We start from the raw sequence: 13,619 nt of genomic DNA, 5'->3' as shown, positions 1-13,619 counted from the left end.
TAATGTTTGATGGCTCTGTTGTCTCCCGCGAGATGCTTGCATGTTTGTGTGATTCGCTTGCATAGGGAGAGGGCGGTGGCCTGGACCGCCGGCCGTGCTCCTGCATTTCCTAGGGCCTAGATCCTTTGCACCGATCTGCCTGGCCAACGCCGTGCTGCTCCTTCTCTGCCTTGGCGCCTGCTCCGCCAAACCCACCTGCATCGTCCGGCACGCGGAACCCATCCATGGTGTGGACGCAGGCTGCCGGGAGGGTCGTCGCTGATGGTGAACAAAGGATGAAGAAAGAAAGAAGGCAAAAGGCTAGGAGGAAGAAGGCAACGGCAATTAGGTCTTTACGCGCCTTCGTTAGGGCTCGATAGGTCAACAATGGCGAAAAAAAAGTTAAGGATTGTAACATAGATGGCATATATTTCGGATTATGTCTTCTACTATCGCATTTCCTAGATTAGAAACATTTGCAATGGTAAAAATAATAATTATTCCCACTTATTATCCATAGAACACAAGATAATACAAGAGATAGACTCTCCAAGTCCTTCTAAGTTCCTCAAAATGATAGCCTACCACCAACCCCCATTGAAGCCTGAAAGAGCCCCCAGACCTAAAGGACTACCAGTATCCAATGAATCATTGCTCCATAGTCACCCACCGCATTTAGATCAGATCAGATCAGATCAGGTGCAGAACACAACTGACATACAGTAACCAATTGGAATGGTTAACCAAACACAAGCTCAGAGCTTACCCTTGAGCCGCTTCTTCAGAACATCCATGACAGCGCCAAAGTTGGCCTTCACACTGACCGGCGGGTTAGCATACTTGCAAGCCATGTCCTCGATCTTGCTATCATGGTAGTCGATCTTGGACTGCGAGAACTTCAGACCATGCGCTGTGCTGACAACCACCACACGCTCATTCGCCCCAATGACACGCTGATCCCTGAGCTTGAACAGTGCAGCGAGCGCAACACCAGTATGCGGGCAGGCAAACATCCCAGTGCGGTCAGCCAGTGACATTGCGTTCATGAGCTCTTCCTCCGTGGCCTCCTCGACAATGCCATTTGTCATTTTGAGTGCGACCACCGCACGGTCGATAGAAACCGGATCACCAATCTGAATTGCCGACGCAAATGTCGGCTCGGCCACCTGTGGCTGGAACTCAGTCCACCCTGACTTGTAATATCTGTACAGTGGGTTCGCATTGGCGGCCTGAGCACAGACGAGCCGCGGCACACGATCAACAAGCCCAAGAACACAGCACATCTCGAATCCTTTGTAGAAGGCATATATGTTCCCAAGATTGCCTCCTGGCACAATGACCCAATCAGGCACCTCCCAATCGAACTGCTGCAGTATCTCAATGGCCGCTGTCTTCTGCCCCTCTAGCCGAAGGGAATTGAGCGAATTTGCAAGGTAAATAGGAAGCTCGGCAGTCACCTCCCTGATGAGCCTCATGCAGCCGTCAAAGTCCGTGTCCAGCGAGAGCACTGTGGCGCCGTTGGCGATCGGCTGGATGAGCTGCTCCAGAGAGATGCGATTGGCCGGAAGGAAGACAATGGCCGGGATCCCCGCGGCCGCGCAGTAGGCGGAGAGCGCCGCGGAGGTGTCCCCGGTGGACGCGCACCCAACGCCGGCGATGGGGCGCGAGAGCGGCGCGCGGCGGAGACGGTTGACCTGACTGACGAGCACGGTCATGCCGAGGTCCTTGAAGGAGCCGGTGTGGGAGATCCCGCAGTGCTTGACCCAGAGGTCGTTCATCCCGCCGAGGTGCTCGCGGCCGAGGCGCTCGGCCCAGAAGAGGTTGGAGTTGCCCTCGAAGAGGGAGACGATATGGTCAGGGTCGATCTCGGGGAGGACGAACTCCTTCTTGGACCAGACGCCGGAGCCGTAGGGCCAGGTGGTGCGGCCGACGCGGGAGTCGAAGAGGTCGCGCCAGTAGGAGCCTGGGAAGCGCGCGAGCGCGTCCATGTCGTGGCGCACGTCGAGGAGGCCCCCCGAGCTGGAGCGGTAGACGATCTCGTCCAGGGAGTAGCGCTCGTCGGGGTCGCCGTTCGGGGCGGGAGGGAAGGGCGCGTACCACGCGGAGAGGCCCTGCTTCGGGGCGCGGTGCCGCGCCGCCTCCTCGCGGATGTTCTCGTCCGCCGCGCGCCGGTGCTTGTTGGCCTCGGCGGGCTGGGCCGCGGCGTCGGTGGCGCAGCGGACACGGTGGGCGGCGGGGTGGAGCGGGAGGTGGGGGTTGGGGGTGACGGAGCGGGGGTGGGAGAGGAGGAAGGAGAGGAAGGATGCATGGGTGGTCGCCGCCATGGTGGGCGAAGCCGGCGGCGGCGGAGTGGGATTAGGGAGTAGTGGATGATGTCAATGGAGGGTTTTAGGGAGGTGCATCCGGACGCGTGATGGGGCAAGGTTCGCAAAACTGTTTAGAGTCTGAAAACCGTTCATCGGTGATTTTATTAGAAAATCGGGTAAAATTCAGCGAGGATTCACTTATAATTCACTTCATTAAATTTGAAATTTGGCAAGAATTTGAACTGAATCAACCAAACAGTAATCGATTGGTTTGAAACGTTTACCGACCGTACTTAACAATTTATCGAACGTTTTTTTCCGCATTTTTTGAATTATTGATAATCATTCGTTTTTTAGCGACTTATCGAGCGGTTTTCTTAATTTTTTTTAAAAAAATAAAAAAATAAAAATGACTCAACCTCGTAAATCAAAACTAATTAATCTGAGCTTCAAATCAAGTGAAACAAATTTTATTGGTTTCTTTGTATATGATCTACGTGATAAGAGTATTTATACTAATAAAAAAGTTGAATATTATCTGTAAGAAATGTATTTGCTAAACCTAGTTAAATACATAGTTTAATCTTTGCTAATCCGAAAATCATGAAACTAATTCTGTTAGTCTTATTACATGATCCTATGTCTTATAAAAATACATGAACTTATAAAGTAGTTATTTTTACATGCAGGATTGTGTAAATATATTACAAATAGATTAATTCATAACTAACCTATCACACCTCAAAAATTAGTGAAAACATTTTTATTAGTTTACTTATACTATGCTTTATGTAGGACAAATAATGGTAGATATAAAAAAGTTAATTACAGTGTTGTTTCTTAACATATTCACTTTATGTTTCTAAACTTTGTAAATTTTTTGGAGAAATTAATAAAACTCTAAATGAAGTGAAACCAATTTTAAAGATACTCTTAAGATACTCCCTACACAAGAAAAATATGTCTTTATATGTTAAGATTTTCTTTAATATAAATTAATAAATGAGCTGCGTGTCTTAACTTTTTTCTTTTTTTTTCAAACTTACCCCCTATAGAATATGATACAAACGATATTATTTTTGATTTTTTTCACGGAAGGTTTTAGAATTATCTTTAGTTTTTTAAAGATTTTTTTAATTCAAATTGGAAACAAGTCGGATTCTATTATCAATATGAAACGGTAAGCTCAGTTATTGTAATTTTCGAGCTGTAACCATCAATAAGTTAAATCCTCACGGGCTGATGGAAAGCTGGGAGTACGCGCGGACGGTGGTGATTCAACTGATGGATGGAAACGGGTTCTGCAGGATGACGATCGAACGGTTCAAGAGGACATCACTTTCTGTCGCTGGTCGGCAGTAGCACAAAGCTGTAGACTAACAGGCACCGTTTGCTCTGATAAAAATAGACAAGCAGACTGTCAAAAAAGAACCTAAGCATTGCATGGCTTAAAGTGTACAGGTACTAGCACAAACAGTATCAGGTTATCACAGAACAAATTGAAAGCCAGAAATCCAAATAATCCCCACAGGTTGGAAACAATCATCTGAATCCAATTTAAAACATTTGCTGTGCGATGGTTGTGATCAAATGAACTCAACAAAATGATCTGAGTAGTACGCCTATCAAGTTATCGCAGAACAAACAAAAAGGCAGGGATCCAAAGGAATCGCATGACTTGAAGACAATCATGCGAATCCACCTTACACGTTTGCTGCGTGATGATGTGATCAAATGAGAAACTCTACAGACCGACCAGGGTAGTACATATCTGCACGGGCAATGGCCCTGTGCTTTGCGCAATTGTGCGAATCTATACGTGTCTGAATACAATAATTTTCATCTATTCAACATTTCTGATGGCTGCGGCGTGTTCACAAATGTTGCACCCTTGTTGAATCCTTCCTGTACAATGATCCTTACTGCCTGCAAGCCCCTGCGTAACGTGAAATCAAGCTGCAAAAAATGGAGAAGAGTTACTGATGTTCTGCTTCAATAGATCAATGTTAGTATTTCGGCCTCCCAATTTTAACTTTTAAGATGTCATGATCCATTTAAGAAAACGATCATCAGAATAACACTGCCGAGCAAATTTGCATGCATCAAAATAAAATTGCTTAGTGCAATCCAACAAAAACCTCTTCTTGTTCTTGCTTGTTGAATGAGCGTAGAACAAAACTGATAACGCCCATCTCCCCATGTGGCCGTCCAATGCCTGCACAACATTTGGGGTATAATCTTTCAGACTTGGCACTTGAATGATAAAAAAAGGAGTGAATAATCGTTGTACCAATTCTTAGACGTGGAAAATCATGGCTCTGTTTCAAATGGTCGATAATACTCCTCATCCTGAAATTTCTCAAATGATTAGGTATAACAAAAGCACGACAATTTTGAACATTAAAAATCATGTCAATAAAATATTAAGGAAACGAAGGGTTCACAAGCATTTAAGTTCCAATCTCTATTCGGAGAAAAGGAAACATAACAATCACTGTCTTAGTGGAGGGGAGGCATGCCAGTAAGCGTCCTCCTTGTCCGAGCATGTAAGAAGATCAACTTATGAGAACAGAGCATTATACTATTTTACTGCAGCATCTGTTCAAGTCTCTTTAATGCTAGCCATGGAATTTGTAGAAGGAAAAGAGTTATGGAAAAGAAATTAATACCCATTATGTCCACCATGGCCCCCCTTTGGCAGCAGACGCAATTTCGCAAAGGGCAAATCTAGATCATCATAGATCTAAAAAGAATAGGAGAACAATATATGGGACAAAAGACTCTGTAAACATGATAAAGTACCAGCTCAAGGACAAAATTTACCACAACTAATTGATTGAGTGGTATCTTGAAATATGAAACCAGTTGCCCAACCTGCATAAATAGCAGTAAGGAGAAAAGGACTAGCAAGCACAGTGATTTCAAACTGCGGTAGAGTTATTTTACTTACAGACTCACCACTTGCATTCATAAAAGTTTGTGGCTTGGCAAGCATTATGGGGACATCACCAATGAGGCCTAAATAAGAGATAAGTGTTGTATTTTCAGAAACTTCAAAAATTTATATGCACCCTTCGATTCCACTCAGGTATATATTTAAACATAAATTGTGGATTAATAGGTTGTGTTTGCTTGCAGATGATTAAAATTCCACAAAAAAATGGCTAGTAGATACATCTTCCAAATCATTAACTGAGAACACTGAGTGCAAACAATAAGTGCATGATGATCACCAAGGGATGTTTTCATCTCAAGGATAGAGCAAATTCGGAAAACGGGTTCACATTCACCTACTAGATCATTGAAACTATTCAGTGTCGCAATGCTCAAAAGCATCAGCAAAAGAATTTAGTTGTACTTGTTTCGCTCATCCAAAATCTGTTTCGTGGATTCGAAACTCGACTTTCGAACCGTGTATTGTATAAACTTGGAATAGATCATTTGCGGGTGTGCCAGTATATGTAAAGTATACGAAAGAAACAGTAGAGCAATGTAATAGAAACACTGAACTTTATTCATTCATTATGAACTCATAAAGTACAGGTTTCGTCGATTACACATTCTGCCCCACACATACGCACACGCTATCTGACTAGAACTTCTGATCTGGCGATTGCGTCATCCTGGTTCCCGTGGCCTCGTGAAGCATCCGGTTAATTACGCTCGTCTCTCGGGTTACCTCTGATTAAACTACGTATAGAGGTCGTCTTCGAGTCTGCAATGCTATAGTCACAAGCAACACAGACAAAGTAAAGTGATTGCATTAGAAAATAAAAGCAGAAACGACGGGATAATAGTCTAGCATGAACTTTTTGGACTGTTTATGTATCCCGGGTCATTATCGGCTAAACAACCTCATAATAGTATGCAATCGAGGTGTGCTAGGAGCACGGCACGATGCATAGTTACAACCGGTGTGACAGCGAGGCTGCGATTAGGAGCCCAACGCCGTGTTTAGCTTACTAACTTCCTTGGGCCTTGGACTTAACCTCATCGACCGACTCCGAAAGGCAACAAAGGGGCAAGCCACAAAGGCTATCGGCCACACAGGCGGGGTAATAATAACGAAGCCACAAAGGATATGAGCAAGCAGTGGCAACCGACAACAGTGACCTCTCCATTGCTTACTCAAACATCACAAAGTAAAATGTAAGCAAACAACATCCGTAGTGATACAAGCAACCATCATCATAGCCAGGGCAAGAGCATTATAAGCATCGAGCCACCGAGGCAACATAGACTGACATCAGCATCTCAAGCCAACAAGTAGGCAACAGGGATGACAAAAGGATACAGCAGCACTAAATAGCCTCCACAACACAGAAAGAGAGAGAGAGAGACTTAACCATCCATTCATCATCCATCATCAGTAAAGAGAGTAACAATCAAAGATGCAGTAGATCAAATAGCCACCACAACTCAGAGAGAATTACTCAACAGGCAGCAGAACATCAGAATACAGCAGCGGCACCCCACATGGCCAGATCAAAGAATATGGAATGTACCAACAGATAAGGTGGCACACACAATGACAATGACAGACCGGGCATATACACACAGCGGCACTCAAATTACCAAGCCAACAATGAATGTCGACGGTACTGACTCCCAGCCGGCGGCATCACGCCCCGTGGCTGCATGAAGCCTTATCAGTTTGCATACCAAAGTAACGGCATAACCCAACAAGGGTATCAAGCACATGCCCAGGCGCTAAGACGTAGCAACATCAGCTCTTCACTAAGTGACAGCATAGGCACAGGGTCATCACCAACAGAAAAGAGTATCACCAGCAGATCACAATACCACGGACGACACCTCGACGGTGCACGCGCTGACCAGGCTTCAAGCACTCCAGTACGTCGCACGGGCACAGGGAGGTCACACTGGCACAACCGGGCTAGCAGCCACACGCACGCACAAAGGTAGCATCACACATGCTCATGCACAGATATGCCTAGATAGAAGAAACGGCGGCAAATACACACGCCAATGCATAGGTTAAATAAGGTGACCGCAACACGCACACAAGCAGCACAACCCACCCAGCCATTCAACGACACGGCTCACCCGACCGGCGGTAAGAACTCAACGGCGTCCAACCAAAGACAAACGCACAGGCACAAACTCGGCGGGCAACAACACAAGTCCGGCCGGAGATAACACCCACGAGGCAGCGCGGCGGCTCGCCGGCAAGCGCCAAGCCCACACGCTTCCACGGTCATGGCATAAACACCAGCCAAAGCCCACCACATATCAACAAAACTGAAGATGACCACCACATCTCAACAACGACGACAAAAGGCCGGCCAGATCACACCTCACCCACACAACCACAATGCAAGCGCTGGCTGGAGCTCATCACAATCAAAAGCACCGCCGGCCACCAAATCAAACCAAGCACCTCTTGACGGTCGCGACAACCAGGCCGGCCGAAGCTCATCACAGATCAAAAGAATCGTCGGCCACCAAATCAAACAAAGCACCTCTCGACGGTCACGGCAAAGGCCAGCCAGAGCTCATCATTGATCAAAAGAACCGCCAGCCACAAAATCAAACAAAGCACCTCTCGACGGTTGCGACAACCAGGCCGGTCGGAGCTCATCACAGATCAAAAGAACCGCAGGCCACCAAATCAAACAAAGCACCTCTCGACAGTCGCGGCAACAAGGCCGGCGGAAACTCATCACAGATCAAAAGAACTGTCAGCCACCAAATCAAACAAAGCACCTCTCGACGGTCACGACAATAAGGCCGGTCAGAACTCATCACAGATCAAAAGAACCGCCAGCCACCAAATAAAACAAAGCACCTCTCGACAGTCGCGGCAACAAAGTCAGCCGGAGCAACACCTGCACACCTCACGGCCACGACACAAAGGCCGGCCGGAGCAACACCTGTACACCTCACGGCCACGTCACGAAGGCTGGCCAGAGCACACTTGTAGCAGAGAGGAAGAGGATGAAAAGGTGATCACAGTGAGAACCCACCACATCGGGCATCAACGACGACGGCCATTGGCGGCGGCGAGAGGACCTGTGCGGCGAGGATGGCTTTCTCTCTCTTCTCTTTTCTCTTCTCTCTCTGGATCTCCTCTCTCTTTTCTGGCCTCTGTCCCCCTCTCCCTCTGGCTTCCTCTCACGGGCACCCCCTCCCAGCCCTTTATAGCGGCAGCTAGGACTCCCTCACGGAGGAATTGGATCGAGGCGTTTGGATTTGGGGAGGGGATAGAGATGGAGAGGAGATAAGCACGGTCGAACAGCTTGACGGATAGGGATGGGAGCGGGCGGCTCGGCACGGCCAGGAGCGGTGCGGGGAGAGCAGGTGGAGCAGCTCGGGCGCGTGTGGGTGGCTCATCCTGGAGCGGCGCAGCGCACTCCGGGAGGAGAAGAAGCACATGACCGGCCGTGTGAAAGTGCCTAGAGGGGGGGTGAATAGGCTTTTCTGAAAAATTAAAACTAAAAACAGCGAATTAAAACTGCCGGATATTCCGGTGAAGGCCGGATACTCCGATATGGTCCGGAGTATCCGGTCTAGTCCGGAGTCTCCGGCCTAAAAGGGATTTTCAGAATAAATGTGAACTAAAGATAACAGCTAGAGTCTAAGAATTACACTAGGTCTACTAGATATCACAAAGCTAGAATAACACTTAAAACTAGCAAGATTGTCACTAAAGTAATTTAAATGATAAGTTACCAAATTCACACGATAAAGTAAATTGCGCAAATAAGAACACGTGAATTTATCCCGGAGTTCGGCCACCTCACAAAGAAGTGCCTACGTTTCCGTTGAGGAGCTCACAAAGAGCAGGGTCTTCTCCAACCCTATCCTCTTCTAGCGACCACCAAAATCAAGCTAGAAATTCTTACTCAATATGAAGATGTTTACAAACTTCCCGAGGCACACCACAAGTTTTGGGTGCTCTTCGGGCGACTCATTTCCTTCTAAAAGCCCAAAGCTTCAAGAGAGATGATTGTAGTAGATGCTCGATGAAGAACTCAATGCTCAAGTGGTTTGAACCCTCTCCAAACACACACTCTCAAATTTGTGCAAACTTTGCTCTAAAGGTGGTCGGAGGGGCTTTGAATGCTCTTAAAGTGTTCAAGAGGTCTCAAGTTTACCAGCCACAGCAAACTCTAAATGCTATGGAGAGAGGGGGCATTTATAACACTCTCTCACAGACTAGCCGTTACTGTTTTTGTCAGAGCTTACCGGAGTATCCGGTGTACACCGGAGTCTCCGGTCCTAAATCCAAAAACGGCGTCAGAACGGTCACCGAACGTGTCAGAACTAGCCGTTACAATTCTGTTGAATTATCGGAGTCTCCGGTGAACACCGGAGTCTCCGATCTTGACAGTCTTTCCAAAAAGATTAAGTTCGGAGACTAGCCGGACCCTCCGGCATCTCCAGGTACCGGAGTATCCGATGAACACCGGAGACTCCGGTCTTTTTTTTCTTTTATCAAAAAAATTAAATGCTAACCGAAAGTCTCTGCCGGAGTCTACCTCGGAGACTCCGGCTGAACACTGAACATTTTACCGGAGACTCCGGTCTTTTTCCAAAAAGAATAAACCGTAACCGAGACTCTCTGCCGGAGGCTACCTCGGAGACTCCGGCCGAACACTGAGTACCGGAGTATCCGGTGAACACCGGAGACTCCGGACTCAGTGAAGATTTTCAGAAAGAATTTTGTGTCCGTGAGTGAATGTGTCTCTCAACTGGGTGGTTCTAAAGGATCTCTTGAGCATTGAGACACTAACCAAGCAACCAAATCCATCCTTCTAAAAAAGACGTCTATCCTAGACTCAATTTCAAAAATAAACGAATGCAAACCCTATCTAGTACCCTTCGTTGATTCTTCATTTGTTTCGGCGGGCGTCAAACATCATTTATCTTCACAACTAATGCTTAAACCTGTTCAACACTCGAAAAGCATGTTAGTTCTTTAATCGTTTTATCATCAATAAACCAAAACCCACTTAGGGGGCCTAGATGCACTTTCACCGTGTAGATAAGAGAGAAGGGAAGATAAAAGAAAGGGGCGGTCGGGCCAGCTCGAGCCAGAAGAGGAGAAAATAAAAGGCCAAGAGGGCGGTTTAGGCTGAAAAGGGAAGAGAGAGGAGAAGGAATGGCAGCCCAGACACTCTCTCTCTTCTTTTTTTATGTATATGTGTATATACGCTGTGCAAATATACGACAAAATGACATCGTACAATACTGTTTACCAGGAAAATGCACAAGTACGAAAAAGTTTAAAACCAAGGATTAGACCGATGAAAAGAGAGATGACACCTTCTTTGGTTATGTACAAGTCATACACAAAAAACTAACCGAGTAAATAAGCTAGCAAGAAAGAAAAGGAAAGAGAAGAATGGTTATAAGATATCACAGCATGAGTAGAATGGCCTAACTCAGGGGTGGAGCCGTAGATTAGGGATAAGAGAGGCTAACTATGTTATTGGGATAGAATTTAATTATATACGATGAGGGGTGCCAAATATTCCCACGAGCAAAATTCCTCAAGATGCAAAAAAGTACAGCGCAAAAATTGATCATCATGAGGTGAACAAGCTGAGCTAGGAAAAATTTGAGAGGGTCAAGGATTATCTCAGCAATATATGTATAAAAATCAGTAAACTTTGCACAAAAGTACCTTTCCCAACGATCGCCTTAAATTGCTTACTGCTGACAGAAATGCCCTCAGCTTCTGCGATAGCATCAATCATCTCAAATCCAACCTGTGCACCGACACAATATGGTTAAAACATGATACTGCAAGGTACTGTTCTCTATTATTCTCAACACAAAAAAGTTCAGGATAACCCAGTGGGACAGGAAGTTATTCACCCAATTCACAGCATGCCCTACCCTACTTAAGTATTTGTCTGAAACCTTATACATAACTAAAGATCTATTTTTCTCCATAAAAAGGTGCTACTTTATGTATATTTTCAAAGAGTGATGCAAGCCAATGCATACTTAAATCGATAACGGCACAAATACACAGCAAGGCGGCTGGGAACAAACGTAACTGACATCTTCAGCGGAGCTAGAGGATGGAACTAAATGATGCATAGAAGCAATCGCAACTGCTGTTTTAAGTTCTGAGGTTACTGGAGCCTCTGTTAAAAAACAGCATAATGGGTAGTTCTCTATGGCTGCTTTAGAGTTCTGTTTTCCATTGCAGTTTTACTGTTTATTGAAAGACTTCTAGTTTGGACGGTTTTTCTTAACCAAAAACTGGGAGGATGGTGCCTCAAGTCTCTAGAAAAAATCACATATAAGCACATTACCAATAATTTTACATGAATGTCCTATGTGCGCAATGCACCTAATTTGCAAGAACCAAAGCGCAAAATGCTTAAATGTCAAAACTTTCTATCTAATACTATCAGGTAACTAAAAGTAAAAACAGCTTTACCATGGTAGAGCTTAGCATCAACCCAAAATAAGTGGTAGGCTGGTAGCACTTCCCAACTCACACATTAATATTTTATCTCAGTTCTTCTAGAACAAATTATAATTCTACCAATGCAAGTGAACTAACTTTAACTTTTATGAATTTAATTCATGCTTAATTAGTTTAACTACAGAAAGGTTACAGTTTCTATAAGCTAAACTGCAAAAACAACACAATTCCTTTGACAAGCAAAAAGGAATTCATTACGGGATACATGCTATCTGTACCAAGTAAAAGGAAATAAAGTCCATGGCCAGGCGCCAGAAGAAAATACCCAATGGCCTAAGTTAGCTAATTAAAATTAAAAAAAGATTCCACATAACCAAACTTTACCTCTTCCCCCTCCTTTTATAAAAGCTAAGCAAACTTGAGCCATGAAAAATTAACAATATTTCCTAGTTAGGTTGGGGGGAACTGACAGATCCCTATACAAAATTTCTCATTCGTAGTTTGACACCAAGCTAGTAGCAATAGATGCATTTGCATGCACAACTGATTGATGCAAAGAAACTTTGACCACCAGTAGCACCAGCTGTTGTCATCAAAGGCTTGTAAATACGCTAATGATCGAGCTGTGCGGCATCAACGAAGGCATGCCATGTAATTCATCTTTCTCCTTAAAACAACTGCTGGACCTGATTCCCCACTACTGCATCCGCTAAAATCCGGCTTCACCCACAGGCCATAGCCCATCCAAATAGCAGGATACTAAAATCGCTTTAAGTAAACGGCCACATAAATCCCCAATCACCCAGAGGACTACTCGTTAGTTCAGGGAGCGTGAAGGGGTGAGAACCATGGAGCTGATCTCACGATGGTCGCCGCCGACGAGGCGATCCCCCTCGCGGCCCTCGTCGTCTTAACTAAACTAATCCTACCCGAGAACAAGATGGATGGAGAGAGCGTGGGAACTTACGTTGTGCCGAGTCCCTTTGTACATCCTTCCGGGGTTCCCCAAACCGACGAAGAGCCACGGCTTCTGGGCGGCGCCGGCGCCGGCAGTGGCGGACGAAGATGCGGCGGCTTTACAAGCGGGAGAGGGAGCCGTCATGGTTCTGGGGTTCGCTCGATCGAAGGATACGCGCGAGAATCCGAAGCGGGCGAACGCGGCAGACGCGGAGCCCAGGACGCCGGAGAGAAGCCGCATCACCGACGCGGGCGCCGCCGGTGATTTTATACCACGCGATTACGGATCAGCGGGTCCGGGTCCGAACCGCGTAAACAAGGGTAGCCTTTGGCCACAAGAATACAGAATTTTTTTATTTTCATATTTTTAAATTAAAAAATTACAAATATAATCTCTCTGTTGAAAAACTAGTTTGCTGCCGTTAGCATCTCCGATCCGAGAGTTGGATGACTCCGTTAGTTTCGGTCGGGAGCGCTGTGCACGGCTGATGCGGCACCTCACAAGGCTCGTCTAAGTAAGCAAAATCTATAGGATTCTATTTAAAAAGATAATTATAATATCTTATCTATATTATTTATATTGTGATTTAATAACTGGGCTGAAGAGTAGAGAGAGAGAATGAATATATATCATAACAGAAAGAGAATTTTTTGTAGAACCAGGTCCTATAAAATTTATTTTTTCATATGAAAGTGCGTCTGAAACTGAGCAACACATGGATATAGAGCATTTCAGACCCGCAGGGGACGTGGGTCTATGTGTCAGCACAATAGGAGGAGAGCAAACAGGAGGGAGAAGGGGATGGACTTATAATGACTCCAACGTGCTTTTAAGTAGTCTATATTACATATCTAGACTTCATATGTCATTCTTTTAGTATAAATTTAAAAATAAAAAATGTTGCATCTCAATAGTCTCAAAATTCAAAGTACTATCGTCTGTTTTGTTGGCCCAACATTTCGGTGTAAGT

General features: G+C 45.5%; 2 protein-coding genes across 2 annotated transcripts; both read right to left on the bottom strand.

Annotated features, from left to right (window-relative positions):
* Window positions 1–461: 461 nt before the first annotated feature.
* On the bottom strand, window positions 462–2,542 carry LOC133884784 (threonine synthase, chloroplastic-like). Its single transcript, XM_062324337.1, has one exon. It carries the CDS (start codon window positions 2,301–2,303, stop codon window positions 735–737), a length of 1,569 nt encoding a protein of 522 aa, XP_062180321.1. The 5' UTR covers window positions 2,304–2,542; the 3' UTR covers window positions 462–734.
* A 1,275-nt stretch (window positions 2,543–3,817) lies between these two features.
* On the bottom strand, window positions 3,818–12,968 carry LOC133884785 (peptidyl-tRNA hydrolase, mitochondrial-like). The gene is made up of 8 exons (XM_062324338.1): window positions 12,659–12,968; window positions 10,936–11,020; window positions 5,236–5,303; window positions 5,109–5,159; window positions 4,955–5,028; window positions 4,576–4,634; window positions 4,424–4,500; window positions 3,818–4,241 (listed from the first exon to the last, which is right to left on the bottom strand). The coding sequence occupies exons 1-8, from the start codon at window positions 12,887–12,889 to the stop codon at window positions 4,125–4,127; spliced, it is 762 nt and encodes a 253-aa protein (XP_062180322.1). The 5' UTR covers window positions 12,890–12,968; the 3' UTR covers window positions 3,818–4,124.
* Window positions 12,969–13,619: the final 651 nt, after the last annotated feature.

This window comes from Phragmites australis, chromosome 11 (genome assembly GCF_958298935.1).
Source record: "Phragmites australis chromosome 11, lpPhrAust1.1, whole genome shotgun sequence".
Taxonomy (NCBI): Eukaryota; Viridiplantae; Streptophyta; class Magnoliopsida; order Poales; family Poaceae; genus Phragmites; species Phragmites australis.
Note: the sequence above shows the minus strand (reverse complement) of the source record. Positions and strands in the feature narration are given on the sequence as shown.

Bases quoted from the DNA above. Each gene is read 5' to 3' on its own strand.
- LOC133884784 (XM_062324337.1), bottom strand. From the start codon at position 2,303: ATGGCGGCGACCACCCATGCATCCTTCCTCTCCTTCCTCCTCTCCCAC.
- LOC133884785 (XM_062324338.1), bottom strand. From the start codon at position 12,889: ATGCGGCTTCTCTCCGGCGTCCTGGGCTCCGCGTCTGCCGCGTTCGCC. The intron at 5,304-10,935 runs GTACTTTTGTGC...TCTCTTATTTAG, and splicing joins TAAGGCGATCGTTGGGAAAG to GCCTCATTGGTGATGTCCCC. The intron at 5,160-5,235 runs GTAAGTAAAATA...CTATTTATGCAG, and splicing joins TGAATGCAAGTGGTGAGTCT to GTTGGGCAACTGGTTTCATA.